General features: G+C 40.8%; 2 protein-coding genes across 8 annotated transcripts in view; one reads left to right on the top strand and one right to left on the bottom strand.

Annotated features, from left to right (window-relative positions):
• Positions 1-322: 322 nt before the first annotated feature.
• On the top strand, positions 323-6,084 carry LOC142960233 (LIM/homeobox protein Lhx1-like). Its single transcript, XM_076101968.1, has 5 exons — positions 323-2,948; positions 3,599-3,819; positions 4,173-4,444; positions 5,270-5,426; positions 5,702-6,084. The coding sequence occupies exons 1-5, from the start codon at positions 2,779-2,781 to the stop codon at positions 6,076-6,078; spliced, it is 1,197 nt and encodes a 398-aa protein (XP_075958083.1). The 5' UTR covers positions 323-2,778; the 3' UTR covers positions 6,079-6,084.
• Positions 6,085-16,806: 10,722 nt separating this feature from the next.
• Positions 16,807-18,495, bottom strand: part of acaca (acetyl-CoA carboxylase alpha) — a 30,896-nt gene continuing 29,207 nt past the window's right edge. For all 7 annotated transcript variants that reach the window (XM_076101212.1, XM_076101214.1, XM_076101210.1 and 4 more), the window contains one exon: positions 16,807-18,481. In XM_076101212.1, coding sequence (XP_075957327.1) covers positions 18,355-18,481 — 127 coding nt within the window. In that variant the 3' untranslated portion in view covers positions 16,807-18,354. The remainder of the gene's footprint in view (positions 18,482-18,495) is intronic.

Consider the following 18,495-nt stretch of genomic DNA (forward strand, 5'->3'; position numbering starts at 1 on the left):
CAGTGGGGAGCTCTCTGTCGGATGGATTTGCCATGCCATATTGTGTTGCCAGGTATTTCCCTCCCGTCTATAACTTCCCCATTCCACCACTACCTAATCAGCTTTAATTGACTTTAATTAGCATCTAGTAATTAATTTTGTTTTCTACAAATTATTTGTATGAACGGTCCCAGTGGGTGGCCTGTTCATCTTGTTAGGGCCAATTAGCTGCAATTAACAAACACTAATGACATGTTTTTTTTCATTCCAAAACAAACAGCGTGCACCCTGCCAGAATTCAGTGCTGCACAGAGACCTCTTGTGTGTTGGAGTGATGCAGGGGGCCAGCTCACTGGGCTAGGCTTCTAATCAACACCTTTAATGGAGAAACACAAACCCAGAAGGAGACACTTATCCACACGACTCACACTTAGGATACCACAGAGATAATTACTTTCCCCTCTGGTCTTTCCATTGTCACCCACTGTTACATTTAGGCTAGTGAGATCAGGTGTGTGGAACAGAACAGATGTAGGAGAAGTCTTAAGCCTTTAGAATGAGTAATCTGCAGGTTAATGCTATTAGCATCATATAGAACATGTGAGGAACCAAGAGGATATATATGCTCACATCTGAAAACAACACATTTCAACATGAGGCGTTCTCCTTTTGAAATCTTCCTGGCAGGGATGTGTGCACCAACATTGTTTGCATGAAGTCATGCATTCAACATAGTTTCATTCCTTAATGAGTAAAAGCATATTTGGCAAATGTGTTTGACAGTAGAAAATGTTCAGTTTAACATTGAGTAATTCACCAAAAGAGACAAAGTCACACATTATATTTTTCAGAGATTATTCTCTTCATGCTATCATGTCATTTGTGTATTATTAGTATTCAAGAGTACATTGAGGTGTTAAAAAGCATGCCCACTGCTGGCATAAACTTGTGGTGCATTTGGGATATATGAGCCCGCAGTATGCGTTTACTTTACACAGACATTTGCATCCAATAAAAAGATCTGTAAGTCTGTATGAATTTAGGTGTGTAGTATAGGTTCAGTTTTGTGACTTACTCAAAATACACTGCTAGCTTAAAATGAAAGCCTGGTGTTGCCGAATAATTTCAGAATATCAGAATATTATAAATGTTTCATGTTCACATTCCAATAGGACATTTAGGCAAATGTTTGGATAAATCATGGGGGTTCAATGAATAAAAAAAAAACCTTATCCTTTATCCATATTTTTGTTTGATTGATTTTGAATAATTGCGTCAGCTAGCCCTGCAGTTTAAAAATTTGAAAGAAATTTGAAAACAAATTGAAATCGACAGAAACTGGAGGCATGTGCACACATGCAACCATTGGCACTCTACTCACTCTATATCCGTTCTATCAGCGGTAAAAAAAAAAAAAAAAAACAATAATTACGTTTTTCATTTAGCTTGTGATGTGGTCCTCCAAAAACAAAAATCTGGGTGTGAAAAAGCTGACTCACTCACTCGCGTTTAACGTTATCTGTCGGGAGCTGAGATATCACAAGATATCAGGGACTACCAGAGCTGGGAGCTTGTAAGGGGAGACGCGCTATCTCCTTCACCAGTGGACCAACACGGCGCGATAACATCTAGCAGACAGCCTATGGCGCAGATATTCTGACCATTAGTGATCCGTGTCCTTTAAGTATAATGTTGGGTCGCAACATTCATCCATGTGAAAAGCTTGTGTTGGGCATGTTCATATCTGTCCTCTCCCCATACTGAAGGGTTAGGGCCTGCTGATCATTTGTCATCTGCCATTGATGCAGTCTTATTCTCCCACACAATCCAGGGAATAATGTATTCTTATGATATCATCATCGACCCTCAGCAGGCTATCATTGAGAGAGAAAATGGTTATTATTGTAATGAGAGCGTTGTTGGAGGGTGGAGATATTTTTTTATTTCTTTTTTATTCTTATTAATTATTTCCCGTTACAGCTCCTTGGGCAGCCAGTGTCACCATCATTATACATCTTGGAAAAAAAACTTCCTTCGGACCCTTTTAATTGTCAATGATAAAGCATTAATGTCATTATTTAAAGTTCTGGTTTTACCTGTAAAACCCGTGTCTCTTCTCAGACATAGAAAAATAATTTGTTTTATAATTCAGTGATTATTATTATTTTATTTTATTTTATTTTCATAATCATAGTTTTGTACTTTCTTTACATAATACTGAAGTGCATGTGGTGGAGTGAATTGAAAAGGCTTCTCATAGGTTTCTCGTGAAGCTGACGTCACACGTCTCTTAATGGGCAATAGGCTGAGCTTTAAGAGGTGCGCTCATTACAGCGTTTCTCCCGGACTGAGAGCTCATCAGAGGGAAAATGGGACACACATGACAAGGCTGAGCGCACTGATAGCATGTCATCGTTATTTTGTTCTACTTTAGACACCACTCGGGATACATCGCAGTGTGGGTAGGCTGGTTTTTTTTTTTTCTGCGCGAACCCGTAAATTCGCACACTTCAGATGGGCCCGCGATGAACCTATAATTTTGTAAGAGAAATGCTGTTTTTTCAACAGTCAACCTCTCGTTCGGAGCTGTCGGCCACATGTGGATTGTTGCCTCGTGGAAAGGAAGAGCTGCATTTAATCTCACGGATGGTGATGTGATTTTTCCGATTCATTTGGATACATTTGGATACCCGGGATCATACCCAAGCAAGTCAACACCGAGGTGACTGGGACGTTGGAGAAAGAGAATCAACAGAGTATTATATTTCCCTCACGCTGGGCTGGGAATAACTCCGGACAATGCTTCAGTGTTCCAGCTGTGAAAAGCCTATTCTTGATAGGTTTTTGCTGAAAGTTTTGGACAGACCATGGCACATCAAATGTGTCCAGTGCTGCGAATGCAAATGCACTTTGTCAGATAAGTGTTTTTCACGAGAAGGGAGACTGTATTGTAAGAACGACTTCTTTAGGTAAGCATCCAAAGTGTTTGTGGTTTAGCATTCACAACAACAACAAAATAAATATCAACAAAACTGCTGTCAAATGTATTTTTTTAGCTGATAAAAAAAAGAAACGCAAGGTAAAAAAAATTAAAGAAAAATGGATGTTGATCAAACGCTGATGGGGCCTGTTGTATTAAAACCACTGGACTGTGTTCTTCCAGGGGTTCCATAAACACAGAGGGAGCTGGTACTTTGTGTAAATGTTGCAGATGTCAGTTTTTTGTTTATTAGATTTTTCTTTTATGAAAAAAATCTTTATTTAAGAAAAAACAACATGTTTTGTCTACAGTAGGCCTGTTAGGCTATAATATAGCTGATATTCTACAAGCCCTACAATGAATTTGCACTCATAATGGGGTTATTATATCATCTAATATTTGTTTTCAGATTACTTTAGATATTAGATATTATTTCTGAAATGAATTGAATACATTACAAGGCTGAATTTTGTTTGTGGACTATTGTCCTCTGATAGAAATGAACTCACTGTTGTGAACCCATCATTAATTTACTTCAACATAAGTAAAAACTAAAAAAAAAGCCATCTCAGTCATTACTCTACAACATATGTATGCTGCTGAAACTTGTCCATGACTGTTGCTCTCCCTCTTCAACAGGACGTTTGGGACCAAGTGTGACGGTTGCGCCCAAGGGATTTTACCCAGTGATCTTGTCCGCAGGGCCAAGAGCAAAGTGTTTCACCTGAACTGTTTCACGTGTGTGATGTGTAACAAACAGCTTTCCACCGGAGAGGAACTGTACATCCTGGACGAATTCAAGTTTGTTTGTAAGGAGGACTATCAGAATAACAATGGAAAAGACACAATCCTCCTTTCAGGTGATTAATCAAGCCATTCAGAAAGTTGTTTAATGTTTTGAAAGTATTTTTAATAAATTATTGTTATTATTATCAGTATTATCATTATTACTAGTATTAGTATTAATAGTATTAGCAGCAGCAGATTTTCCGGTATAATTCTTTAAAAAATATATATTTATAGTGATACCCTCAAAGTGGGCTATTCCGAATATCGATGATAATATAATATATTATAATGAACATATTTGGAATTGGTGCTATGTTAATAACTCACTTTAGAAATGCCACTGTTTTCCTGGCGGGTTTTGCGGGAATGATTTAGATTCTCAGACCCATGTGCTAACACACAGCGTATCAAATTCTCATGGCAGTCACGACGTGCAGCGACCCGAGTCTCTCTCCAGACTCCCAGGACCCGCAGGACGACGGGAAGGACTCTGAAACGGGACATTTATCCGATAAAGACAACAACAACGAGAATGACGAGCAGAGCACCGTCGGGAAACGACGCGGGCCTCGGACCACCATAAAAGCCAAGCAGCTGGAGATCCTAAAAGCGGCTTTCGCGGCCACGCCGAAACCCACCCGACACATCAGGGAGCAGCTGTCACGGGAGACCGGTCTCACCATGAGAGTCATCCAGGTAAAAGGAAGAAAAAAGAAAACAAAAAGTTGACAACGAGAGTGATTTTTGCTGATCCATCTTCATTCATTATAGGACGCATCAGTTCCACCCACAGTCAGTGTTTTAACAGGTTACATGGTGCCTCGAGGTCTAACACAGCAGAGAATAGTCAGTCTAGGCTAAACGCCCTGAAAAGCTTTTTGGGCACACTCTCTTAGGGGATTGGTCCTAAATGCTCTGAAGATATTTTTTTTAAATATATATATATATATATATATATATATATATTGTTTTTTTAAACAGGGTTTCCAAACCAATTTGATCCATAATCTGTACTCCCATTGCGCTCCTAAAACCCTTAAAAGCAGGACTCACTTAGCTTCTTGTCCGTGTGGACATTTTTAAAAGGCTCCCCTGATGCAATTTCCTGTTGGATTGACGCTTCGTTAGCGACATCGAAATGCTTAAAGATAAATTGTGTTTCAGTCGGCTAAATGGCCATCAGTTCACGTTCATTTTTGACGCATTTTCAAAAACTCCTTATTCCAACTTCTAGACAACCTAATAATGTGATATTTCGACCTGAACCATATTTCCATTTTTATGGCGAGAAGTGCAAGTAAATACTTTTAAGGAACTTACTCATTTCGATCTTTATATTATCCAAATATACAGTTTGTTAAGCAACGAGAAACCCGTTAAAAACGTTACTGTGACGCTCACAGGGCCCTGCAAGGCAGAAACGGGTACAAGGGGACGTCTTTTCTTGTTGTTTGTCCTTTTTGCTTTCCTGCTTGTGTCACACACGCTGCTTACTTCATCTTTTTGTTTTGTGTCCGAAAGGTTTGGTTCCAAAACCGGAGGTCCAAAGAGAGACGCATGAAGCAGCTGAGCTCTCTGGGCGGCCGGAGACACGTGTTTTTCCGCGGCCAGAGGAGGATGAGGGCGCTGGGAGAGAGACTGGAGGCAGAGGAGCTTGGACACTTCTCTTATTATGGAGGTGAGCTGTATGTTTTGGGGATGTAGGGTAGATCATTTCCTTGGAAATTAAAAAAGTATTTTGATGAACTTGACTAATATCAATCAAATATGCTTCTTCAGATTTATGTAGTCACTATAATGTAATCAATCTATCTTCTATTTATTTCTGTTGAGTCTGTTGAATTCACTAAAAACTGAAGAACAAAATATTTTTTACAAAAAATCAATTTATAGTGTGTATTTTTTTTCCTCTAAATTCTGATACATTCTGTCCCAATATTTATATGCATGCAGACTATCCTGGTGAATACTATGGCTCAGGAGGGAATTATGAGTACTACCAAGGCCCACCGTCGTCCCATGCTCAGACTCCTGCAGACTTGGGCTTTGTGCCCTCCTCTGTCCCTGCTGGCACCCCGTTAGGAGCAATGGACCACCACCATCCAGGGCACCACTGTCCCGGAGAGGTGCACTGTTTCTCTGACACAGTCTCTCACCACCCTGCGGACTCACCCAGTCCAGAGCCCAATATGCCGGGCTCAATGCACAGCATCTCCAGTGAGATGTGTGGCCCCAGCACACCCTACACGACTGTGTCCCTCAGTGACAACGGATACACCAACCAGCTGTCACAACCCTCCTCAGAAATGAGCGAAGGCACTGTCTGGTAAACCGGCCGAGACCCAACTACAAGGCACACTTAGATTTTGAAGGCAATTCAACTTCAAATATTTTTTTGATTCTTTATTTAAATACACTAATTAATTTATTTATTTATTAATTATTTATTTATTTATAATTTTTTATTTCTCTGCTTGTATTTTTGTTAAGCTCTATTTAACTATTTATAAATCTCTATATTTGTATGTCGGTATGTTTATTGACTAGCCAATCAATAGATTGTTTTAATACATTACATACATTAATACATTTGCAGTGCTGGGCCTCATTGATCAAGCAATAAACAAACATATTTATATGCTGCAGAATCTGGGTTTTCTTTTGCCACATATTTTGATGCAAGTGTCCATGAAATGTTAATGTCAAGGCGCATGACAGCATTTTTTTAAATCACCTTTCAGTGTTTAAAGCATACTGACAAACAGCCCCCTCCATCCATGAGTTCATGTGTAATACAAGATTTTATCATTTAATAGCAGACTATGATTGTGATGTTCAATACATTTGACCAAATACCTCTCTCAGGACTGTGGAAACATTGTTTTTTTTTCCTATTTATTTCTTAGTCATTTACCTTTTCGATTATTTCATTGCCAACACATATTTGCCTTCAAAGGGATATCTTTATTCATCTGAAAATTTGATATGTAACAGAAAATGATTTGACTTTAACATGAGTCCCACAGAATGATGGACAAGTGTAGAGAACAGTCAACTGTTTACTTAAAGCTCCAGTATTCAGATGTTTGAATATCAGCATTGTATAAAACCGATGGACAGACCGTTTAATGCAAACCAACCAAACTTTTGTAGCCGTTCTATTTCACTCACTGTGCTAGTTCGTACTATGTCCTCATTAAAAAGTTTTAAAAAAACAGAGAATACTAATAAACCGTTGCCAATGCACGGCAAAATCCTGCACCTTTAGTTGTGAGACGCAACGTTTTTTAAGTGTTCACTTCCTCTCCTAATTATCTGAGCATGTTTTTCTATAGTGAAAACAGTCACTTGCAGCTCAGTTAGCCGAACAGCCGAGAATCAAAATGTTTTTTTGTCTTAGTGGATCAAAATGTCATATCACTCACATTGATGGTCTCACACACTGCCAGCAGCAGCAATGTTGTTTTTATGAGACATACTTGATTGTTCCAATTAAGTTTATGAGACCGATGTTTACGACCATTCACTGTATAATAAAACACATATTGATCATTTTTATTTGTTAATTTTCTTTTGGGGGGGGGGGGGGGGGGGGGGTATAGTACTAGTTCTTTCAAGTATGGGGGATTGTTGACTTTTTAAATGTGTAATGAACAGGGCTTTGTTGAGATTAAATAGGGGATCAATTAAGGAAGCAACTTCATTTCCAAACAGTGTTGGAACTTTCATTATCATCCTCCTTGTGTTCTGATGAAACCAGTCGCAGTACTTAGTAGTTATCTAAATAAATATACATACATACATATACTATTAATTATTCCTAATTCAATGTATTCACATACATTTTGTTTCCTTCTATTGAGAGCACCTTTAACAATGTTTACCTGTGTTTATTGCATTGTTACAGATTGCTAAATGGTAGCTCTTTACCCGAAACTTTTATAATGCAAACATCTTGACAAGGAGATTTAGGATTTTTCAAATTAATTTCATGGAGAGGTTATCTTAAAAAAAAAAAAAAAAAAAGAAGAGCGGTCTGCTGCAGCACAGTCAACAAAGCTAGAGCTGCCCTTTGTGGTGTTACTGACAGTGTTGGCTAATCCAGACGAAACATCTAGCCAGCAATCAATGAACTTTCAAATCCAGGAGCAATTGGTCAGCATTCTTTTCGGATCACTTTGCAAATGTTAGTGAGCTGTCGGGTTTATAGAGTGGGTGATGTCTGCTCGGTACTGCGAGTGAAGAACACACAACACCACGGATGTTTCAATGCCATTTGTTTGCCTGTTTGCTTCTTGATATATCCGATGAGGTCACGGTGGTGTTCATAAACACTAAGAGCAAACAACAACATCGTCATTCTATTATAAGAGACCTTTCAGAGACAAATATATAAATTATAAAGTTATTAAGCACATAATATACTGCATGTATGTTTACATTCTGAAAAGGGCCTTCTTAATATATCTGGCAATTGTCCATAAGCTTGCATGAAATAAAAAGTAATTTCTGCTGATAGTGAAGAAGAAGATGATGACCGACTGGATATTTTAGAGTCAGGGAAAGATGAGAGCAGCACAAAGGAGGACGTGACGAACACTGAATATTGAACCACACTGGGCAGCGAAGCAGGGGGCTGAAGGAGCAGATCAGTGAAGCGGTTTGGGGGAGGGGCAGGAGAGACACTAACCAGGAACTGCTGGACAACATAGATGTGGATCCGTTATTTCTCACATTTGTTTCTATTGGGATGTTTTTAAGATTCACTTTGGGCTTAATATCTCATCAGTTGGTCACAAGATCAAAACTGATGTTGGAAAAGCAAGCTGATACCTTTCAACGAAGCCAGCAAAGTTCTCAATAACACAACCTTAATGAACACATTTGTTGTTTGTTATTGTCAACGAATCCACTGAAAAGACCAAAACCAAAAAGTTATTCCATCTCATACTCTCCATCTTCCTTAACCTGCTCATTGTTGTTTTTAAAAAATAGCTCAATTCGACTTTGGCACTTTAGTGTTCATAAAACATTACTCAAATTAGAGTAAATAGGGTATTTCAACAGTAGAAATGCCATCGAGAGCTGATCTCCGCCAGGTGTGTCTGCAACGACCACTGCTCTGTTGTGTGGTTGAATGAATACAACCCACAAATGGCTAACCCCCCCCCCCCCCCCCCCCCCACCCGTCTAGACACTGATGGGGATGTAAGGCATTGTAACATACCATTCAAACTCACAAACAAGAATCATGGCCGTTCAAACCAATGAAAGCGAGCCGCAGCGGCCGAGAGGTACAGCACTGTGTGTATGGTAGGTCTGTTAGCTGTTAGCCAAACAAAACGTCCGTTATGTTAGCTGCTTAACAAACACACCGCAAACTGGTATCCCTCCACTGTGGGTGCAGAGTAGCGGATGGCCGATCGGAGATGCATTCTGTGTTATCACTGGCGGCCCCTATACCTAAACAGGCAATGAAAGGTGTTTTGAGAAAGTGTGATTAACCGCAACCATGAGAGGTCCCTGAGCATGCAGCCATAACTGGCCACCCAAAGCATCCTGCAGTTTGCTGCAGCACAATGCGAGAGTAGCATGGACAGACACAGAGGTGCACAGTCACTCACTCACTCACTCACTCACGTATGCATGCGACCGATCGCATGATCCTCCTGGCGGAGATAACTACAGCGCCTGTGTTCATGTTGATGAAGGAATATGGCACCCAGCGTTGCTCATTGATGTGTTTTAACAATGGAGCTCTCGGGCACAAAGGAATAAAGATATATCCAGCATTACACCGTTAATATTTGCTCGAAGATTCATTGTTGTTTTGGTCTTTCCATGGGATTTGTTGACACTAAGAAAAATATAGATATCATCAGACTCACCTTTTATGTAGTTAGACCCTAACCTCCCCTGGAAATAAGATCATTTTGCTGTTCAAAGACAAATTCCACAAATGGAGTCGCAGTTAGATACAAACTTTCTAGGGCCAGCTGCTAATGGAGGAAAAGCTTGAGGCACCATTTCCTTCATCAGCTGGTGGTTGTTACTCCAGACAGTCCCATCCCGCTCCGGGATTAGTATCTGTTCCACATGGCTTCATTTCACAGTGCATTTCTACGTTACATCGTCCTTTCTCAAAAGCTGATTGAACTTTGAAAGCACTGGGGAGCAGCAGTTGTTTTGATTTGAGGCACAGTAATGTACGTCAGTTTTGATGCTGATTCAACTGTTACTGTGGGAATCAGAGGAAGTGAGTAGATCATATACATGATACAGTATCAAGTGAAAGTGAGAGTTTCTTGTCCCAGAGTGGTTGTTCGGCAGCCACCTCAAGTTCTCACAGAGGTTGGAATTATGAGTTGGAGGAATTTCTAAGAAGAGTGATTGAGCGATGCAGTAAAATGTGGACTTTAACATACTTCCTATATGCTCAATAGCATTTCGAGAGGTTCTCAACAATGAAAATAGACAAGTCGAGATGTCTATTTCTCATATCTCAGTTTAACGCCACCGCATTTCTTCATAACATAACATTCTTGGTTGTCACTGTGTTGTCCACCACGTTAAAGGTGCATAGCAAAGAGTAAATTAATGAATATATACAGCATATATATCATCCAATTATATCAAATCTCTTTTCAGATAACATTGATGGATACCCAAAGACCACTATAGCTATACTAAAAGAAGACTTTTAAATAAATATATAAATATTCATAAAAATACAAACATTTATTGAAGGTTTTCAATGGGGTCATGTTCTGTTAATTAAGGCCGACCACTTTCAAATGTTTGGAGGTAATGCTATGTTGTTAATCAAGGTAATCCCTGTTTATCTGAGCAAAATGCCACGATTAAGTGGGAGATTTGCATGTCAAACATGAGGCCAGCGAATCAATTAAAGTCTAGTGATTATGGCGACTGTAGGACAAACCACGCACAATATCTGTCCTCTGAGATGTGACATGTAGTACATATGTTTGTGTTTCTGCAGAACAAATTGAACCGTGTCCAAAAGTATGTACATATTTTGTATTTTGTAAATATTACACACCCAAATCTGAGAGTTCCTGTCAAACAAGTAGTGGATTTGGTCTTTTCACTTCTGGGTGAACAGCCGAGTGCTCATCACCACCACTTGGACACTTTGACTGCTCGCATACGCTGCACTTAACTTTGCTGAAAGCTACTTGCAGTTAGTCCCTTAATGGTTTCTTTTCACCAAACATGACACTGATCTTAGAGTGAGCTCGGTTTGTTGGATACTGTGCGTTTGCAGTCTGTAGTAAGGTGTTAGATTTCGTTTCACTCAATTTGTTTTGGAAAAGTGAGCATAATGCATAAAAGCTCTTCATATAAAGACTTTTTATAACCATTTTGTCACTCCTCATCATGATGTAGTGTGGGAAAATGTCAACTATCTTTCAGGGGAGAGTCCATTAGGGCACCACACTAATGGACTCCGACTTCAATGGAATTGAGTAGAAGAAGAAGCGCATCCTGTGCCCCATTCTCCTGGGTTGCTTCTGAGAAAGGGAGGAAGTAAATCTTGAATGCAAGTAAACGCCGTTAAACATTACAACTGGACAGAGATTTTGATTGGATAATACTTTATTGTAATGTGACATAGAAATCCTTTTCATTTTCTAATCTAAATCTTATTTGAACTAAGATTTGGCCTTTTTGTCGTTGCTGTTTCCTTTGAGTCACTTGCAAAATGTGGCCCCGCGTTTGCTAATTTGACTCTTTCTTCAAATTTCGCTGTAGGCTTGGTAGTCCACTTTCTGCATGAAAATCATTCACACATACAATTTTATAATCAATGCCCACAGTAATAGGATTCCTCTGGCCATGGGCAATTAATACAGTTTTTCCCTTTTTTTCTCTCTCTGCGCTGATCTCCAAGCTACGAGACACTGGCTTCTCCTCATTTACATATTTATTGCATTGGACTCAAATCTGGCGAGTGATTGATGTGGAGCCTGCCTCCTGAATTTTTAGCGGCCCATTATTATGAAAGAGAGGGAGGGGGGCTGCAGCGCGTCAGTGTACTTTTGATTAAAGTTGAAGAGGACAGAATCATGAGTGTTCCCCACCTACTTTCTTTTCCTGCAGTGCTTAATCTGCAAGGCCAAGTGCTGAGAAGATTTCAGCATGTTATAGCTACTGACAAGTCATTCACTCGCACAAGCCAAGGCAGAGATAGGCTTGTTAAGATTTTAATCAGCGTTTCACTTGCTGTTCATTTTTAGAGAGATGCATTAAAATGTGACATGTTCTGAATTATTCTATATGATGTCTGTGAAAATCGACTACTCGTGATCTTGTTTTCGACAAAAGACGTCAAAAGCCAAATAACAGCACGCAAAATAATGGCCTGAAATATCCTGCAGTATGGAGGCACGAGGAGGTATTTGGTCCCCAGCTGGTTTGACACAATGCTACACATTCTCCGCTGAATTCCTTCACATCTCTTTGTGTGCTGTAATTGTGGTTCGTGGGGACACTGAGACAAAGACATGACAAAGACACATTGAAGATTGCCGCTTCTCTCCTTTCTAATCAAGCGTTCAAATGTTCAAGTGTGAAAAGGCTCGGCGCTGCAAAACGTCTGTGTGCATGCGTCTGTGTAATGGGGTTGACGACCAGGGTGGTGACAGTTGTGGAGAGGGGGTGGGGGGGGGGGGGTTCATGAGCTATAGTGTTTCTGCCAGGTCCACACCTCCTCTGCTTTGTACTCCCATTTCTCCGAGCCACCAGGAGAAACGCACCACATATCGATTCAGTGTTTGATCAAGTGCTGCAGGTGTCTTCTCCAGTGTCAAAAGTTTGTTTTAAGCTTCTTACAGCACTAAGTGAAGAGCTTCATTAAAAGCACATTCATCTGAAACGTAGGCCTTTTTTTGCAGCCAAAGCTAGATCAGAAGCCAGTCAGTCAATACATTACAGAGAAGAAGCAGCTTTTGCAGCAGTATGACCATGCTCAGCAATACCGCTGTCTCCCTTCCCCAGTCTTTACTTTTCTCCACCACCACCACCACCCTTCTGGAGTGACAGCTTCTCGATAACTTAAAAACGTCTTCATCAGTCTGATTTAAATGTTTCAAACCAACGCTGTCAGATGGAACTACTGTATGTGACGTTGTCAAGCACAATGATTTCCCTGGTTGGCTGCCTTTGTCCTTCTGAGCCAGAGGACACTGGTCACAAATAAACCCTTCCACAGGCCCTATGAGAAGCAGCCGACCAACATTTCCATAGGGAGTTGGCTTTCCACGCTCTGCTGATGTGCCTGTAATGCATGCATTTTAATGTGGCGCACCTCTCAAACAGCACTGCTGCTGGACTGACGTTTGCATTCAGCTCAACTATTTCAGTCAGCATCTCTGCGCATACCATAACTTCTTATGAATCCCACTGCTTGTCTTGGCAGGACCAGCCCTGCGTAGCATGGTTGAGGCAGAGACGGTTGGTTGAGGTTAGGCATTGACCTCGAGTAGTTAGGGTCAGGATCCAAGATGGCTGTGGCCAAAACGCCGAACTCGAGGCTTCAAAACCGAAGTCCACAAACCAGTGGGTGACATCACGGCGATTACGTCCACTTCTCATACAGTCTATGGTACTGTAAATGCCATGCTCACCATCTTTGTTAGCTAGCACGCAAGCATTTTGTTAGTTAGGCCTATACAGCTGAGGCTGATGGGAATGTCCATTTTTTTGCCATTCCCTTGAGCCATGCCGCTTTTACTGAGATTGCAGTGCCTTCTTGTTGGCCCGGCCTTGTCCATTCTTACAGCATCATGACACGCGGGCCTGTCACTGCTCCTCTAATTTCCATACCAGTCAATGACCCACAGTAATAACTGTGATATATGGCCAAAGACGTAGCACCTTGCTTGCTGACCTTTCCCACAATCCCATACTGGGCAACCTTCACCACCACCACACCACACCCCACCCCTCGCCTTCCTCAAACATCCCTCCATCCCCCATTTCCCCCCCCCCCCCCCCCCCATCCCTGCATCTCGTCGCTGGCTCGATTTACGCGGCTCGCCACACTCCAGTGGCTCCATGAATGTTAATGTCGGGGTGGTGGTGGTGGTGGTGAGGGGGAGGGGGGGGGGGGGGGGGGGGGGGTGGGGTGGTGGTGGCTGTATGGTACAGGGAGCAGCTTCACCTGGTCTGCAATGCACAGCTAAGGAGCTTTTTGCATATTATTGTTCATATTGGTGGAGCTATGTTTCTCTGATGTTGCAGTAAAAACAGTCTGGTGCATGAGCAGCAGTATTAGGACAAATAGCAACTTAATTATTGTGTACTCGACTATAGCACAATATTGATTTCTTCCTGACGATGAAAAGCAGGCTATTGAGGAGAGTTTTGCTGGTGGATGTGTTTATTATTAAAATAAAAACTGTATTTTTGAATGAAGTCAAGACTAAAATATTTAGTCGGTGCTGAGCTTTTAACGTAAAGTCCTCTGTTTTGTTCTGATGCCTTCTCCCTCTTCTGTCTGTTTGTCTGCCTGTGAGTTAGCCCTCCTCTTCTGTTGTCCCGGTGCTCGGTTAGTCAGACCAATGTTTACCAAGCCCTGACAGAATGAGAATGTATGCATTATGGGGCCGATGATCACAGGGTGTTGTAATCTTTGACCCCTGTGGCACGTTCCAAACGCAGATTGAAGATTAAGCCTCTCATGCAGCTGGCTGACAGGCTGCCTCCCTGCCCCTGGAGAGATTCACGACTAGAACAGCGACGCTGGCCTCTCTTGCATTCAAGATACAATACGTCATTCATTTTAATTCTTGATCTATAGATGGAAATTGCTTTTCAGAAATTCGGTTTGCCCTTCATCATTGAAGTCTTTCAGACATTATAAATCATGAAAGCCTTGACATGCATAGTGGAATCTGAAGCACCACCGTCATAAAACTGTATGCAAACAAAGCCATCAGTATGACAACAGTGTTTTACTTCCCATTAGAGAATCAGCTTGAACCCAACTAGACTGGGAGTCTGTTTGATCAAACTGTATTGCAGCATGTTCTGGGTACTAAATGTAATGTATCTGCTTCACCATGTGAAGTAAGTTGATAGTAGGCTTTGGATATGTGGATATCAATCATCTGTATTTAACAATTCTAACCACATGATATAATAACTTTTGATTTATGACCTTGTAATGAGTTTAATTAAGAATGTATAATAAGTAGCATCTAAACTTACTTCACAGATTTACAGGCATTTGAAGACTTGTGGAAAATATGCTTAAGTACAATAAAAACTGTGTTTTAAACTAGAACTTGTTTCATAGGAATACTTAAATACAGCTTAAGTTGTTGTAAAATTACTTTATTTTTACTTAATAATGATCAAATATTCACTGATACAAGGTTGTGCTGAAAGTAAACCTTACCTTAGCGCAAGCTAATTTACTTATTGAAAATGCACTTTGGCAATGTATTTCAAAATGCTCAATTTGAGTTGTAGAACTATAATGTTAATAAACTTTGTAGTAGTCCACTAAAAACATTTGACTAAAAAGATAGGCTACTTTAACATGGCTACAAGAAATATAGATATATACCCGTAAAACATAAGAGGTTGCCTTGATGTGACAGATGCAGGCTTATGAACCAGAGGTCGTCTGTTTCTATCCAGGATTGAAAAATCTCCCAAAAGTTATTTAACTCATAAGTCACATATGAAAAGTGTCTTAGTGAGGCTGGCCTGCTATATACTTTCTAATATGGTAGTAATGTAAAAAAAAAAAAAAAGGCAGGCAGGCGGAGATGAGCTCTCCAGAATCCTCAGCCTGGAGAGAATGAGAACAGCTGGGGCCTGGCACTCCCTCTGTGTCGGTCGACTCTTTGTCACGGGCAAAAGACTCTTGTTTTCAGGCAGTAATCAGACAGCCCTGGGGCTCTGTAAAGACCCTGTTCTCTTTTCATCTCAACTGTTGCATACACCCTGCTAATTGGAATCCTGCAACTGGGTCACGGGCATTGTCTCTCAAGTGCTGTCAAGTCATTGAGACGGGTGAATGTGGAATTATGGTGGCCTCAGATGCATGATTGAGTCTTCCCTCTGCACTATGTTAATGCCTACATTTCAATCTTATCGCAGACACTGATTTTCTTCTTCTTTTTTTTTTCTCCCACTATTAATATTTCTTGCTGTTCCCTGCTCCATTTTGGTCACAGTTCTGCCTGAAAGCAGCCTTCACTGGGGCTCGGCAATCGGAAAGTAAAAATATAGATTTTGCATATCAGCTTAGTTCTATTCCCTAAAAGTAGGTATTTCATTGGACCAATAGAAGGCAGACAAAGCCTTTCAAGACTTGATGTAAATCAATGTATTATATATTATAAATCAACACTCCTGATCCACATTGTAAATAGAAAAAAGGACAACATGAAGCCGTTTCATGCCAGTTTCACCTAACCCGTTCCCTCCACCCCAGTGGCACCACAAATGAGCAAAACCCTCTGGGAGACCACAGAGACCAAGCAAAGGCACATTTCCAATTATACCACCAAATGACTCATTTTCTTACTGGGCCACTTATAATTGTGGTGGGTATTAGGTGCATGCAACTCAATTTGTCTTACATATTTGTTGGTGGGATGGTAAAAGAATTGACAGAGCCAAGGGAATGAAATGAAAGAACGAGACTAAATAAAAAAAAAAAGAAAGGAGGAAGGATGAAATAGATCCCTCAATGTTTGTTTGATCTGCTTCATCCTCCTTAATACCGTTGAAGTTTAAAAGGCGGGAAGAAAATGCCACTTTAATCATCTGTGGATTGAGGAATGGGAAGACTATCATTTTCGAGTAATCAGAAAACGTCTCTCCAGAGTAATAGACTTTGTTCTGACTGCTGAAATTAATGAGGCTTCCAGTGATGTGATTATCTGTCCTGAGGATCATCAATATACCAAAATAATTGACAAATTAAATTACTTCAAATTCTTAAAAACTTGAGTTTTGTGAAAACTGCCTTACTTAAAAAAAGAAACAGAAATAGTTACGTTTTTGCACACACTTCAAACTAAGTTGGGTAAGCTTTATTAAATTTGCAGACACAGTTAGAGCTCATCACTGTCAATTATTCTCCATCCTTGAATAGGAAACAACCAGTTACTTATAAAGCAACTGGAATACATGTCAACACAGTCACATAGAAAGGCACAGCACTGAACACAGAGCCGTTTCACATTGCATTTTCTGCAGAGCGTCAGACTCGCTGACCTAAAGGATTGAAATCAACATCATGGTGCCATTTTCTGACTAGTACATGTTCTCTAGTCTCATACAGTTGGCCCCATCTGCCTGTCTATTGGTAACAAACTCAAGTAGAGGTAATATGCAACAGTTTTCCAAAGAATTAATATTAAAAACAAGTAACATTTCATATACATACGGAGCCTTTAAATAGAACAGTTAGTGTGGATTACAGTGAAAATTAGACACCACATTTTATAGAACATGTAAATCCAGTAAACAGTAGCCTTTGTTTTTTCACAAACATTTAATGATTTAGAAATCCAATTAGCACAAATTCAAAAATATTTCTGTAGTTAAAAAAAAAATAAAAAAAAATTGTTTTAAGAGCAACGATTTGGACTTGTTTTGTCCCGGAAAAAAAGTAACCCAAGGGAGAACAGACTTTTTCTAAACAAGAACGCCATTATCCACTCGTCGTACAGTTATTAATGCTCATTTGAGCGATTATCATCTCTGTATTCATTACTTTTTGTAAGACTTTATGTGCATGGATGTATGCAAGATGCACCAGTTAAAACTGCAGGTTTGATTCTGGGTGCAAATGTGTGTGGGAACCGTAAGCAGTAAAGTGCATCTAGAGCAGCATGCGTGTACTGCGCGAACAGAAGGGACAGCTGTGGTTTTGTTGCGAGGCGAGCTGCCCGTCGCTCGCTGCAGGGTAACTGTGAAACAGTCGGGGTCTAAAAGGGACCTTGTCCCCGCTTCCTGCTGGGCTCTCCTGTCCAGCTCTGTTGTAGTGTTCCCCGTCTTTGTTCAGTAACTAAGTGCTCCCTACTTAGGAGCGGCAAACCCCCTTTCGAGCTAATGCCTCTTGCAATGTGTTGTCATTGTCGACTTGGTCATCAAAACACTTGTGAATCTTAACAAGCATATGTCACAAACCATGGTGCATTTTAATATGACAAAACATTCTAACTGTATTGTTGTATCATGGAAGCATCTACATCCACTTGGGCCAACTGTGTAAATCCCAAACAAATTATTACATATTAGTCAAAAGATATTTCCTGCGACATTTTTCAATTGCACTTGAATGCAAATTATACAGATTCATCTAGCGCGCACAAGACAATTTACAAAAATGTCATAATTGACGTCTGTCATCTGAACTCTTGCTGAGTGAGAATCATAGCCAACGATTCATCAGTAACCTCGCAGCTGCCAAGGCCCATCATGTTGGCTCCTCCAGCCTCGGTTTCCAGCCCCGGTCTCGGGTCAGGAGCAGGTCTGGCTGAGCCGGGCTCCCATTTGGCTGCGGCTGCGGCCTGAGCTGATCTTCAGCCAGGCAGGGGGGAGGAGAGGCCGGGCTCCCACTAGGAGGAGGCCGACGTCTCCATTGTGGACAGGATGCGCACCACCTCGGCTCTCTGTGTGGGCGATATGTGCTGGGTCATGTGGACGATAGAATCCATGGCAACCTCTGGATTGGCTTGGACGAGGCTGAAAACAAAAGG

Source organism: Anarhichas minor, unplaced genomic scaffold (assembly GCF_050575085.1).
Source record: "Anarhichas minor isolate MPS153535 unplaced genomic scaffold, ASM5057508v1 ptg000027l, whole genome shotgun sequence".
Taxonomy (NCBI): Eukaryota; Metazoa; Chordata; class Actinopteri; order Perciformes; family Anarhichadidae; genus Anarhichas; species Anarhichas minor.